The 14,555-nt window shown below is 50.2% G+C and overlaps 1 protein-coding gene across 1 annotated transcript; it reads right to left on the minus strand.

Moving 5' to 3' along the window:
• Positions 1 to 10,609: 10,609 nt before the first annotated feature.
• LOC141982025 (uncharacterized) lies at positions 10,610 to 13,295 on the minus strand. The gene is made up of 2 exons (XM_074943692.1): positions 13,278 to 13,295; positions 10,610 to 13,037 (listed from the first exon to the last, which is right to left on the minus strand). The coding sequence occupies exon 2, from the start codon at positions 12,935 to 12,937 to the stop codon at positions 11,741 to 11,743; it is 1,197 nt and encodes a 398-aa protein (XP_074799793.1). The 5' UTR covers positions 12,938 to 13,037; positions 13,278 to 13,295; the 3' UTR covers positions 10,610 to 11,740.
• Between the last annotated feature and the right edge of the window lie 1,260 nt (positions 13,296 to 14,555).

The following is a 14,555-nucleotide window of genomic DNA, read 5'->3' on the forward strand; positions in this document are numbered from 1 at the left end:
GGATATAGTTTATTTAGATTTTCAGAAAGCTTTTGACAAGGTCCCTCATCAAAGGCTCTTAAGCAAAGTAAGCTGTCATGGGATGAAAAGGAAGGTTCTCTCATGGATTGGTAAATGGTTAAAAGATAGGAAACAAAGGGTAGGAATAAATGGTCAGTTTTCAGAATGGAAAGAAGTAAATAGTGGTGTCCCCCAGGGGTCTGTACTGGGCCCAGTCCTATTTAACATATTCATAAATAATACGGGAAAAGGGGTAAACAGGGAGGTGGCAAAATTTGCAGATGATACAAAACTAATCAAGACAGTTATGTCCCAGGCAGACTGTGAAGAGCTACAAAAGGATCTCACAAAACTGGGTGACTGGGCAACAAAATGGCAGATGAAATTCAGTGTTGATAAATGCAAAGTAATGCACATTGGAAAACATAATCCCAACTATACATATAAAATGATGGGGTCTAAATTAGCTGTTACCACTCAAGAAAGAGATCTTGGAGTCATTGTGGATAGTTCTCTGAAACCATCCACTCAACGTGCAGCAGTGGTCAAAAAAGCAAACAGACTGTTGGGAATCATTAAGAAAGAGAGAGATAGTAAGAAAGAAAATATCCTATTGCCTCTATATAAATCCATGGTACGCCCACACCTTGAATACTGCGTGCAGATATGGTCCCCACATCTCAAAACAGAGATATTGGACTTGGAAAAGGTTCAGAAAAGGGCAACAAAAATGATTAGGGGTATGGAATGGCTTCTGTATGAGGAGAGATTAATAAGACTGGGACATTTCATCTGGGAAAAGAGACAACTAAGGGGGGATATGATAAGTGGTCTATAAAATCATGAAACGTGTGGAGAAAGTAAACAAATTATTTACTCCTCATAACACAAGAATTAGGGGCCACCAAATGAAATTAATAGGCAGTAGGTTTAAAACAAATATTTTTTCACAGAATGCACAATCAACCTGTGGAACTCCTTGCCAGAGGATGTTGTGAAGGCCAAGATTATAACAGGGTTCAAAAAAGATCTAGATACACTCATGGAGGATACGGCTGTTAGCCAGAATGAGCAGGGGTGGTGACCCTAGTCTCTGTTTGCCAGAAGCTGGGAATGGGTGATGGGATGGATCACTTGATGATTATCTGTTCCGTTCATTCCGTCTGGGGCACCTGGCACTGGCCGCTGTCGGAAGACAGGATACTGGGCTAGATGGACCTTTGGTCTGACCCAGTGTGGCTATTTTTATGAGTGTGAGAGCTCAGCAATCGAGGAGGCAGAACAGGTCAGCGCTCCCTGCCCAGCCTCACTGGGGGGAAAAGTCTCCCAACCATCCACCTGGCACCTGACCCTGCAAAGCCCTGGAAAACAGTCACTTTCCAGGAGTTATCTGGCTACTTGCCAGTGTGTCAATTCCACCACCACCACCCCCTTGTTTTTATCCATCTCAGAGTTTCCCTTCCCAAGCAAGGTGCTGGGTAGGAGCATTGCTGACCTGAACCTCACATTCCCAGGAATTAAGGCTGTGATACTGGAGAGCCATTTGCTGTGGGGTGAAACTCCCCCACCCCAGAACTCCCAACAGGCTACAGCTGGGGCCATCCACCACCACCCCAGCTCCAGGGGAGACCTCATCAGGCTGCCCACTCATCAAGTAGAGGGACCCTCTGTAACCTCAATCTGCCTTTTTTCTTTTCCAGGCTAGCTCTAGTTCTCAGGCCCCTGGGATCTGCTTCCTTCCAGGCACAGCAGAGAGATCCTGCTCTACCAGGGCAGGCCTCTGCTACCTGCTTTCTCTCTTTTCTGTTCCAAACCCCTCCTTCAGCTGGGGCATTTCAGGTAGATGTGAGACAGAGCTAGCTGCAGCTGCTCTGCATTTTGCATCACTACCCTCTTCATGCCCTGCCCCATCACAAAGGTTGTACGCCCCCTCAATGACCTTGGTCTTTTGAGAGGTGACCAAAAGGCCGTTAGTCTCTCTCATGGGACTTCAGACACCGGTGTGCAACAGTCTTCCAAGAATTGTCCCCTCCAGCCATAACGGTGAAATACAGTTCATTCACCCTGCTTGCCAGCTCAGTACAGGCAGGAAACCCAAATGGGCCGTTGCCATCAGGGCCCCAGAGAGTCACAGTCTAACAAGTGACAAGCATTATCATGATTTCTTCTGTGAGGCGGCCACGCTGGCTAGCAGGTCTCTGCTTTGGGGAAGTTAAGGTAACTGATTCCATTTAACAGATATTAACCAAGAAAACTATGGAAAATGAGTGAGCCCAACGCCAGCACTGCGACCCATGTCCACTCCCGTGGCGCAACACTGCTAGCCAGCCATAGAGAGAAGCTTTTTGCAATCTTGTTGGGCTTGGGAACAAGGAGTTGCTAGACTGGATCAGAACCAAGGTCCATCTAGCCCAGTCTCTGAGAGTGGCCAACACCAGATACTGCAGAGGAAGGTGTAAGAATCCAGTAGCAGGTGTGGGATAACTGGAGATCATCCTGGTCTCGAAAGGTGAGAGATCAGCTTAAACCCTGAGGCAGGAGGTTTAACATCCCTTCCATCTGGTGATCTCAGAGAATCTCGTGAACATTAGAATTGCCTCATACCCACAACACAGGGGCAACTCCTTTACGGCCAAGCTATTAGCTTCTCAGCTGAGCCGTGATAGCTCCTTCCATTGATCTGCCCTTCCACCTATTGAGCCCGGCTGTAGGAGACTGTGCTTACAGATTACCACCCAGTTCTTTTTCTAGGCTGTCTTTTCTTTACCTAGCCTGGGTTTGGGATGGGGAGACATTACAGGAACCCCCACTTGTTGCCTTTTGCCCAAACATTTGCTCTCATAAAGCAATTCCTCTTTCTGCAGACTCTACTGCTCCACGGGCATAAAATGATCTAGGAATCTCCCGCATTGACACTCTGATGTGGAGGCAAGAGATAATAGGATTTATGTACTCCCTTTAGCCTGCATTAGTGAAGTTTAAATATATGTGGCCACAAATTTATGCACAAAGCTATATGCTCCCTCTAATTGAGAGATTAATGAGCTGCTGCTGAGAGTAGCTCCAGGCTTATTAACATGGAGTCTGTTCATCTCCTGCCACCTGCTGAAATCAACAAGGGGCATTAAGTGCCTGGTTTTACTGCAAATTACAGGGAACTTCAAAGTGGTGCACTCTAGGATGCTGGCGAAGTGACAGCTCGTGTGAGGAAACCAATAACGCTGAACACTGGAGCCCAAGAAATGCTGGCAGAGAAAGCCCTCTTGGCCAGCTGTAGGAGGGAAGGCAGCGCCCTGCCCCTTTGTTGAAGCTGGGAGTGGGGCTGCAGGACTGCTTCTCTCTGTGCAGCAGGGCCAGGATTTGAACTGGAGACCTGGCTGTAAGGCAGGTTTAGTGGAAAGGCTTCTGCTGCAGGTCTCTCCCCCTGTAGCTCTTTGCTGGGCCTCAAGGCGAAGGGCATGGCTCCTCGTTTTGGCCGAGCACATGCTTGACCTCTGGCTAAGACGCTCTTGCTTCCCAGTCCGTTCCCTACCGCCAACCCCTCGTCAATCTCCCGCCTGGACAACTACAACCTCCTTCGCCGGCCTTCCCAACTGCCACCTCGCTCCCATCTGAAATGCTGCTGCCACCCAGCTTTCTCGCTGGCTGCTCAGCTCATATCACCCCACCCCCCCTTCACAGGCTCCACAGCCCCTTCTGCAGTTTCCAAGGCCCTGTCCAGTTCTCACCTGCCTGCATCGGTCCCCCACCCCTCTGGTCCACCAATACACCTCCCTGCCATGCCCTGTTGTTTCCTTACCCCTCCCCAGAGCACACTCTGACCCCATACTCTGCAATACCTCCCCTTCCTCCTTTTCCCACAGGCCCTGAAACAATCCACTACTTCCTTTCCAGCTATCAAAAAGCAACGGAAATGTTTTTCTAGAGCTAGGAGCCAACAACAGCACCCATAGGTTTATTCTGTGATTACCTCCCTCCCTCCCTCCCGCTTGCCAGGTATAATCTCCAATCTCCTCCAGCTTATCATAGTCAGCAGAGTTTATATGTTCTTCAGGACACAGGCTAGCTGAGTAAAGCGCCCTATGGCACTGTAGCTGTATATTAAAAAATAAAGCCAGCAGAGGGTTCCCTGCTCCATCTGTTGAGTCGAGGAGGCCAGTAGGAATATACCTAACTTGACCTGGCCAATGCACAGAGCCACAATTCCTTGCATTCAAGGATCTCAGTGCAATTTCCGTGCATTAATGGAGTCAGCCTTAAAATATCCCCAGGCGGCAGGGAAGCACCCAGCTTGACTTTCCGATCTCAGGGGGCGTCTCCAGCAACACAAAGCCCTATTCACAAGGAACTAAAGCTAGTCTGACCCGAGCCAGAAGCAACGAACACAGTGTCCCATGGCACTGCTGCTAGAGAGGCGCTTTTCAGAGCAGAACAGCATTGCACTACACCTTGCTTTTGGTCTATGAGGCTTGTTTTACTCTTTGAACATGTCAGATCCACTTAGCAAACAGCGGGATGGACCATGGGGGATTCTGTGGTTTCTTTCAGCCCAGTGGCTTGGGAAATTTTACACTAGACTGGGCAAAATATTAGCAAAAGAATAGGCACTGACGAGGGATGAATTGCATGACCTACTAGGTCAGTTTCATGTCTATCTTCTATGAGTCAGTTAAAGCCAACATGCTCTTTTTTCAGGTTTCAGAGTAGCAGCCGTGTTAGTCTGTATTCGCAAAAAGAACAGGAGGACTTGTGGCACCTTAGAGACTAACCAGTTTATTTGAGCATGAGCTTTCGTGAGCGACAGCTCACTTCCTCGGAGGCATGCTCTTCATGCTCTTCATGCTCTTCACGCTCTTCACGCTACAGCTCAAGGCAATCCAGCTCAGAGGAAAGGGCCTATTAGCAATTTATACTATTGTTGCAGCCACAACAAAAATGTTATAGACCCGGCCTAAGAAGCTGCAGCACTGGCTGGTGGTTGGAACAGAAGCCGGAGGTCTTGAAGACCAGCGTTCATTTCTGCCTAGGACTCTCCTTGTCGCCTTGAGCAGGTCCCTTAATCTCTTTGTGCTTCAGTTTCCTCTGTCAAACAGCAACAACAACAGTAAAGTGCTTTGAGATCCTCAGCGGGAAGATGTCGTATAAAGGCCAGTTACTATTATTTGTATCCTGTTTTTTTAGCAATAGACAGGTGGAATACATCTTTTAAGGTATTTAGAATGGGGAAGATAATCCCAACCCTATTCCAACAGCTGGGTGTGGGGGGGGGGATTATATTTAATTTAGACTGCACACCCCTTCCTTGTTTTTATGGTGGGAGGGGAACCCCCAGCACATTTTGGGGCTTTTGGAAAATAAATACTAAGGACTGAGCTCATTCTGTTTTGCAGTCTCTTAAGTACCCCTGGCAAAGCAATGGTGCCTACCTCAGCATGGGATGCACAGAAGACATAGCCGGGGGAACTGTGACTTGAAATGCCAGGACAAGCAGCATGGACAAATAATGGGCACTGGGCCAAGTGTCATGAGGATTTGGGATCTATTCCTGACTCGCTGGGTGACTCCAGACAAGTCACGTCACCTCTCTGTGTAACCGTTTGCCCACCCATAACGTGGAGATGTTCGCCCAAGGAATTCCTTAGTGTGCTTTGTTTGAGTCAGGATCCCTCACCTGCCACAAAACAGCCCTTTAAATTAACATTTTGCTCCCGTCATACTGTACTGTTTCCCCTGCATCCAAGCTCTTAGCAAGCACAAATGAACTATGCCTCTCTGCACCTGAGGCACAGAGCGGGAAAAGTCACTGATGCAAGGTCATTCAGCAAGTCAGTGGCAGAGCTAGGAATAGAATCCAGGCATCCTGCCTCCTGCTCCCATGTGCTAACCACAAAAAAGCCCTCCTCCCATTAATTCCTTTTCCTACCTTTTTCCCTACAGAATGGGTAGTGCTGCATTAGAGTTTTGGAGGACATTAGCTACCCAGCTATATCATGCTTTACAAACACTCCACTCCCTGGGAGACAGGTACACCTATGCCCATTTTACAGATGATAAAACTGAGATTGCCCAAATGAGTTAGGGTCAGAGCTGGTAGATCCCAAGATTCTTAGTCCCATGCTCTGACCATCAGATCAAGCTGCCTCACTGTTGTATGTAAACCATGGAATTTCTTTCTGCTATGAGCACCACCATTAAGGGTTTCTCCTGCCGTACAATCTGCTAGCAGTGCTCTCTGAAGAGCTTAAGGTTGCAGTGAGGAGGTTTGGAAGTGAACAGAGGTGGAGTGCAAAACAGCATTCTAAAGCTGGAGCTACACCTCTTTGACTCTTCATTGCTGCATCAGTTCATGCCTTCAAGGATATACCTCATTTCTTAGCATGCATGGACAATGCTCTGAGATCAGCCTGTGCCCTATGCCCAGCAATTTCTGGGAGAAAGAAACAGTTGAACTGCATGTATCTAAACTCTGCTCCAGCATATGAATGTAACTGATGCACTGTTTGGGAAGCAATTGTTCCTCTCTAGTCAAATCACTTCCAAGAGCGATTCCAGCGTCCTGACCAAGCCAGCCCTAAAATCCTTCATTTCTAGGCACCTCAGCTGTTGGAGAGAAGAGTCTCTTAGTGCTGAGGCTGCCCAAGAAGCGATCAGCTCGAAAATGTACGAGAGGAAAAGGTGCCGATAGCACAGAGTCTGATTGCTAGGAGGGGAATCCCACAAAACATCTGTACACGCTTCAGGGTTAGGGCCTAGGCAACTTTAATTCAGTTATGGATATTGAGGATTATAATTCCTGGGGTGTTTCCTATTGATGATCAATGCTGGTTAATTGAAGTACATTTCTAGTTCACCAGGAAGGTGTGTGGCAAGAACCAGCTGAGAGGAGTTTAAAAGGCACTCTGTGGTTTGAGAAGTCCCTACCTTGTTTAGGAAGCACAGCCTTGTGGTTAAAAGGCACAGGGAGAGTCAGCACATCTGGTTTCTTGGGGAATTTAGCCAAGTTGCTTCACTTCTCTCCATCTCCGTTCCTCCATGCGTGGAAGGGACCGGTACTGACCTAGCTCCCAGGTTAGGCTGGGAATGTCTGTTAAGTGCTTCTGAGTTCCTCGGATGGAAAGAATAATTGAAGCATTAAGTGTATTTACCGTTGAGACACAGCATCATTCTCAAGGCTGTAGCAATGTAGCGCTGGTAGCAGTGCAGCTTGAAATGCAAACGAGGTGAGTGCTAAGAGGACAGTTTGTTAACCATTTGTCCTTACCATTTCTATAGATAAGTGACAGACATGTAGGCTCCCAACAAAGCCTAGAACAGCAAGTGCTGGTCACTAAAACAGCAGCCTGTATGATTCAAGTGTTAACATGAGCCATTTGACATCTGATCAATAATACAGACGCTTCTCTGCAGCACAATTCTAAACACAGATTGTGCATACAGCACAGCTGAAGGCAAGCACTGGATCTCTCTCCTTACTGCTGAGAAGTTGAGGTAGCTGTTCATTTGATTGGGTATGCATTTAGTGGGCCAGATTCTGACTTCACTTACACAGATGGAAATGTAAAATATCTCCTTTGAAGTGAAAGGAGTTATTCTGGATTGACACAAGAACCAAATGCAAGCTTGTCTGCGTGAAACTAGGGAGCATAACCAAAACTACTTCAATGACACGTTTTTACTTTTCAATATTCAGCCCATGGTTAGCAAGTAACATTGAAATGCTCCTTTGGTTCAGAGAGAACCCACTAATCCCAAAGAGGTTTGGGATGGAAACAAGGACACAGTTTGGCAGCTTCAGGCCTAAAATCTAATCATTGCGTTAGAGTTTAGAACTGGACTGGACAGGGGAGAGCAGTACTGTCGGGATCTATTCCAACCTAGGCCGATGTAGAAGATGGACTAGCTGGTCTCTCCAATCACCTAACTCTATACCAGCTTAAAACTACTGTCAACTGAGAAAGATTCTCACACAGTCCACGTGTTTGTGATGCTATGAGTAATGGTGACACTTCCAGTCCAAGCCCTTAATTTTCTGGTGAAAAATGTTCCATTTTGGGTTGAAATGTCTCATTTTGTTCTCAGCGAAGAAGTGATTTACATCGGGTAAGAACTGCTTTCAGAAGTTTTGGGAATCTTAAAAAAAAACCAACCACAACTCAGTGGATTTTTTTTAAATTTAATTCACATCTGGACCGGAAGGGTTTTTTTAAATTTCAGAAGATTTTGTTTGCCAGAAGCTGGGAATGGACGACAGGGGATGGATCACTTGATGATTCCCTGTTCTGTTCATTCCCTCTGGGGCACCTGGCATTGGCCGCTGTTGGAAGACAGGACACCGGGCTAGATGGATTTTTGGTCTGACCCCAGTATGGCCGTTCTTATGGTTTTTAAAAAAAAATGAATTAAGAGCAGAGAACAGACGCACCATAGAACTAATCCTGGAACTGAAAGAGAAAGGGGCTGTGATCTTTGTAAAATCCTGTTGTGCTGTGATCACAAGATACAGGGCATGGCTGAACGCTCAGAACAGCACAGCACTGGGCTTGGAGAAGGGTCTGAATGATTCAAGGAATTTGTAATAGGACACACGGCCTCCACTTCTAGGGCACCAGTTCACATGACCCACGCCAGATAACAGCTTCAGTGATGAGCTAGTGGCTATGCACGTTTCCGATGACCAGTGGCCTAAGAGAAGGAAGTTGTTTCTCTGTCCAGATTCTAAATAGCATCACAATCAAAACCCTCGCTGGCAACTATACTCAAGAGAGCAAGATGTAAAGGAGCCTAGACTCTTCTCGGGCCCCTAAAGGCGATCCCCTGTCCAGGACAAGGGGGAATCTTACACTGCACTGCTCGGAGTGGAGCTGTCCAGGAACAAAGGACTTCAGCCTTCAGAGGGCATGGTGGGGAGCGTAACCTTGAGCTCCATGCAAGAGAGAGCACGTCTGGAGTGCCTGGCTGCTTCAGACCACACACACTGAACTGTATGTTCACAAAGGTCACCACGTAGCTCAGGGAAGTAGAAGTGCTGCAGCCTCCCTCCTCAAGCAGGTTGCGTCTTTTCCAACAGCACAGATAGGATGCTTTACAGTCCATTCAGCAGCCCCTCTGCCTGCACAAGCACGGGGGGAACAAAGGCAGCACGGCCACACACCCTTGTGGAACAGTCAGACTGAGGAGGTCACGCAGGCACTGCGACCAGGTCAGGGACAAGCAGGACTTGGCTACCATGTTCCAGTACAACATAAGACAGAACTACGTCTCTCATGGACTGACTGTTGTGTCTGTACAGCACCTAGCATAATGGGGTCCTGGGCCAGGACTGGGGCTCTGAAGCAGTACGGAGGTACAATCCTGTCTCTCCTTACCCTACACAGTGTGACCAAACCACAACCCCCACTGAGCAAAGCTGTATGCAGGAGGAACAAAAACCACCATCACTCTGTGCTCATTACTGATGCGCCCATAGCCATGGGAATCACTTCAGGCTACAGAGCCCCACAGTTCCAATCTATTCTGTACTACAGAGTTTCTTCTGCCGTGCTCATCATTGTATCTGAGCACCTGCCTGAGTGCATTAAGCAACATAACCACATATCTGTAATGCATTCACTCTCATCCTCTCCCTACATGCAGGGGAGCGTTTTCTTTTGCATAGATACACACACGCTGCAATATGTTTGTTAGAGAAGGCAAGGCAATGTGCTCAGAGCGGATGGTGGGGAGGTTTGGGGTGGTCCTTGGTGCCTGGGGGTGGGGGTTCATTCCATGGGCTCAGAGTGATCCCTGAGGAGGCTCTGTCTCCTGCACAAACAAGCTTTATCCTCATTGTTGAGAGTCCCATGGTGCCAGAGGAATGGAGTTGTCAATCAGGGTTTGCATCCTGGAGCTTTAGGTTCTTTTAGATACCCTGGGTCCAGGCTATGACGATGAGGACCAAGACCTTGAACCTGATTCGATGTTCTTGGGGAAGCCAGCATCATGAGCAGAGGAGACGAGTAACGTGTTCCTGGCAGCCAGTGTTGCTGTGCTCCCTACCATCCTCACGGACCCACTGTGGGAATGGAGATTGCAATCGCGATCAGCGCTGCTGGCACAGAGACAAGCAGAGCTCCTGGAGGTGAACATGAAATGCTATTAGGGCTTGTGGCAGGGAGGGCTGTGAGAAAGGGAGCGACAGGAAAAGCAAAGCACATTTTCAGGCATCAGAAAGTGGCAGGAGACACAGGAGGGCCCCACTCATTTGACTGAAGGTACAAACAGATGTGGGGTAGGACCCTGATTATTTAGTTGTCTAACTGTAGTGCCTAGGAGCCCTAGTCCTGGACCTAGGTGTGCTAGGTGTTGGACAAACCCTTACTTGGGTCAGTTGAGCCAGAGGCTACCCGAGGCTTTTGGCTCAAGCCTCCTGAGGGAAAGAGAATCAACAGCAGCAGAGACCACACATGGGAATCACCCCTGCCAGCATTTGACAACGAAGCTCCCTCTTCCCAGCCACTTGTGCAGTCTGAAATAACTCTGGATCTGCCCCCTCACCACAGCCTATGAAACAGACCCCAGCACAAAGCCATGTCGTCTTCCGCACCATGTCCCACAAGGAGCATCACCGCTACAAATCCAGGATTACACATATGCTCCCTCCAGGCTAGGAGGAGGCGACTAGGAAACAGATCCAACCATTAGTAAGAATTCCTGGCCCAGTGCAGAGTTAGAACAGACTGACAGAGATGGGGCTCTGTTTATCTTTATTAGGGTCAACTCAGCACTTGGCCACCAGCATCAGAGAAACCGTCTGGGAATGGATATGTCTCAAGAATCAGTCAGGTTATGTATCGGCATAACAAAGTAAGGGGTGCCTTCTGCTGGCTGGGAAATGGCACAAATCCATGTTCCTCCACTAATGATGATCTAATACTACTTCATATTTTGGCAGCACCTAAGTCCAAGGGTCTAAAGGCCTCACCACCTTCCTAGAGAGGCAAGTTTGGCTTATTGCCATTTTAAAGATGGGACCCTGAGGTTCCTAACTCGAGACCCCTTGGTCCTGATTTGCAGAGCTGCTGCGCTCCCACAACTTGCAAGATAGCTCGAGTCAGGCACCCAAAATTAGAGGCTGCTTTTGAAAATGAGTCTAAGTAACATGTCCAAAATTAATGACAGTGACTGTAAAAGAACCCAGGAAACCCAACTCCCCTGCTGTAACAAGCTGATAACACTGTCTAGCTAAGAACATGGAACTACCTTGTGACTGCGTCAGACAGAGGTTCATGGGGGTCTGAGCTCAAAAGGTTACCAATTCTATCTTCACTTCTGCATCAGCGCATTTAGACAACCAGGGCACCCGTGTCTGGCTGCAGATCTGTGATTTTACTGTGTGCAGCACTCAGAGCCCTTCCTGTTACGTAAGGAGCACAGGCCATCACTTATGGGCCATAAAGTGCACTTATAAATGAAAAGCAGAGACCAGCTGTGGGGAACAGAACATTTACTCTGTCTTGGTAGAAGGGAAACAGAGTGTCCTTCTCTCTGAACATCCCTCAGTCAGCCTCCCATTTTGAGCAAACTCTGGGCCCAGATGTAGCCTCTCCTGAAACCTGACAAATGCTAGGCCCAGAGACACACAGGCCACCTGGTCCCTCCCAAGGCAAACACATGGTCTCTTCATGCTATACACCCCCTCCACTGACACCATTAGATACGAGAGAACCCAGGTTCTCCTTTCTGTTCCCTTCACCATCAGTCTTTACAGTAACCACGTGTCCGAGTGCTGAACACAGTAGCATGATTGCAGCAGCAAGGCATTCAGCTCCTTGTATGTCTGCTCCCGCCAGTGCGGCAGCAACAACTGGTTGTTGAACACCCGAAGGTTGGGCGTGCCACTCCGTAACAGGCTGTACAGACAGGACCAGCGGCTCTGAAGAGACAGCCTCGTCCTCCGGTTCAGGATGATGCCCCGAACCGTCTTCTTGATCCTCAGCACTCTCAGGGAGGGCAGGTCGAGGTGACAGAACACCAGGCCACGGCTCTGGGACACGTCCAAGTACTCCAGAGATCTGGATTCCAGAGAATAGGAGATGCCCAAGTCTTTGACTGGCACCAGCACATGAAGGATGAGAGTTTTGAGGTTGGGTAGGGCTTTGGTGAGATCTTGCATGATCTCTGGGCAAACCCCTTTGAAGCTCCAGAAGTATTTCAACTCTAAGGTGTGAAGCTGCTGGAACTGGGTCAGCATGGCAACTGAATATGCAGACCAGTCAAAGGGCAGCTTCATCCTGGTGAGCTTTGGAGATCTCTGGATAAACTTCTCCAGAAGGGTCTGGAAGTTGCTGATCTGGTCCATTTTGGTCAGGCTGACCTGAGTCATACTGCAGGTGCCTGGCGGGTAGAAGTCTGGGGGTTCCAAGTGAGTCAAGGTCCAGTTGAGCTCCAGCTCCTGCAGCTCCCCACAGTGGACAGTGTCCAAGAAGCGTGAAAGGAAGTCAGCCCATTTGGTCTTCTGGTCACCCAAATCAAAGCTGGCCCTGAGGACTAGCAGGCTAGCACTGCGAGAGCTCAGGTGATAGGCATACTGGTGGACCCACTCTTTCCATCTCTCAAATTCTCTGGCAGAAACCAGCACCAAATCCATGCCTGACTGGAAGGCCCCCAGTCTCATGAAGTCAGCCACCCTCCAGAGCCTGGGGGTGCGGATCAGCTTGCTCCAGGCTTCACAAACCAGGGCAGCTGTGCACTTCTCCACCTCGGAAAGGAAAGAGAAGACATGGAGCTGACAGTCCACTGGCAGGAAGCTGAAGGGAAAGTAGGCTGGACTCCTAGTCCTGCGACTCAGCTGCATGCGGCACCCTGAGCCCGCCCTGGCCACGACTGGGGTTCCCGTGGCAGTGACCGCAGCCAGCTGAGGGGGGGCTGCACGCTGACAATGTTTCCTTTTCCGAGGCATCGTGCCCAGCCAGCCACAGGCCAGGCCCCACCCAAGGCAGAAGGTCAGTGGCAATGATGCTCAACTAGGCACGTCCGAGGGAGGCGTGGCTGGCTGAGACCTGCTGAGAGAGCACGACACCCTGTTACACAGGACGGACCAGAAACCCCCATCAAACCCTCCCTCCAAACTTCACAGCACCCGGTGCCTTGCAGCCAGATGGCTCAATCGCTCTGGGATCGGAGGGGGGGGGGTGCATGGCCTCCCTGTTGTCTTCCACCTTCCTCTCTGGATTGCTCCCCCTCCCCCAACCCTACCTCCCCAGCTTGCCCACGACCGACCGACCGACCTCTCCACCCACCCTCCTTCTGGCAGTACTGCTTTCTGCCCCCGGCAGAGCCCCTCCCCCTCACCCAGAGTAGCCCCTCCCCCAGCCTCCCAGAGTAGCCCCTCCCCCAGAGCAGCCCCGTATCCTCCCCTCGTACAGCCCTGACCCCCTCCCCCATACCTGCTCCCCCTCCCCCAGAGCAACCCCGTATCCTCCCCTCGTGCAGCCCTGACCCCCTCCCACATACCTGCTCCCCCCCCCCCGGGCTCTGAACGGCTCCTCCCCTCGCTGCCCGCATTGTTACGGGCTCTTCCGGGTGCCCAGCCCACACAACGGCGCTCTCCCTGTAGACGTCATCAAATAGCGACAGGGGCCGGAGCAGCGGAGAGGTGAGGCCAGAGCGTCCCTCCGGCGCCCCCCTCGCCCCCTGCTGGCGGGCCCCGGAACCGCCCGCCCGTAGCAGAGGGAGCCAAGTTCCTCGGGGCGGGTCAATGCCCCCCCCACACACACACACACACACACACTCCGCAAGGCGCATCCCCTGGCTCCCCCACGGCTGGGCCCCGAGCTCCCCGCCGCCCACCCCGCAAGGCCAGGGAGGGTCGCCAACTTCCTAATTGCAGAAAACCAAACACCCTGCCCCGCCCCTTCTCTGAGGCCCCACCCATGCACCGCCCCTACCTTGAGGCCCCACCCCTTCTCTGAGGCTCCGCCCCCGCTCACTCCATCCCCCCTCACTCCCCCCCCAAGGCTCATTCTCACAGGGCTGGGGCAGGGGCAGGGGCTGGGGCGCGGGCGGAGGTGAGAGTACGCTGGGAGGGCAAGAGCCAGTACGCAGCCTCACGCACTTTCCCATTAGATCGTTCACCCTGTCGACATATTCGTTACTACTCACACCAGCACCCCGCTTAAGAGTTCTAAATTTCACCCTATATGTATCGGGGCAGAATGTCCTCTCCTTTGGAATGGGGCTGAGGAATTCCCTGAGACCAGAACTGCAGTAACGTGCTGCATACCAACCAGCCCTTAGTGGCTCGGATGAGAACAGATGCCACCTATAATAATCCTGTGCTTCTTCCAAGCGGAGGCTCTCCAAGTCATGAATCAAGCATTTATAACTCCACTGGGAAGTTGGTCAGTATCATTAACCCCATGGGGAAACTGAGGCACATAAAGTGGAGGCGATTTACCTGAAGGCTCAGCAAGTCAGGGAATGAGCTACGGATTGAAGCCTGGAGTCCTGACTCTTAAGACTGGGTTCCAAACATGAGACTACTTTGACGTCTAGAAATGCGAGTAGAACCCAGGTGT

The sequence above is a fragment of the Natator depressus genome, chromosome 2, assembly GCF_965152275.1.
Source record: "Natator depressus isolate rNatDep1 chromosome 2, rNatDep2.hap1, whole genome shotgun sequence".
In the NCBI taxonomy this organism is placed as follows: Eukaryota; Metazoa; Chordata; order Testudines; family Cheloniidae; genus Natator; species Natator depressus.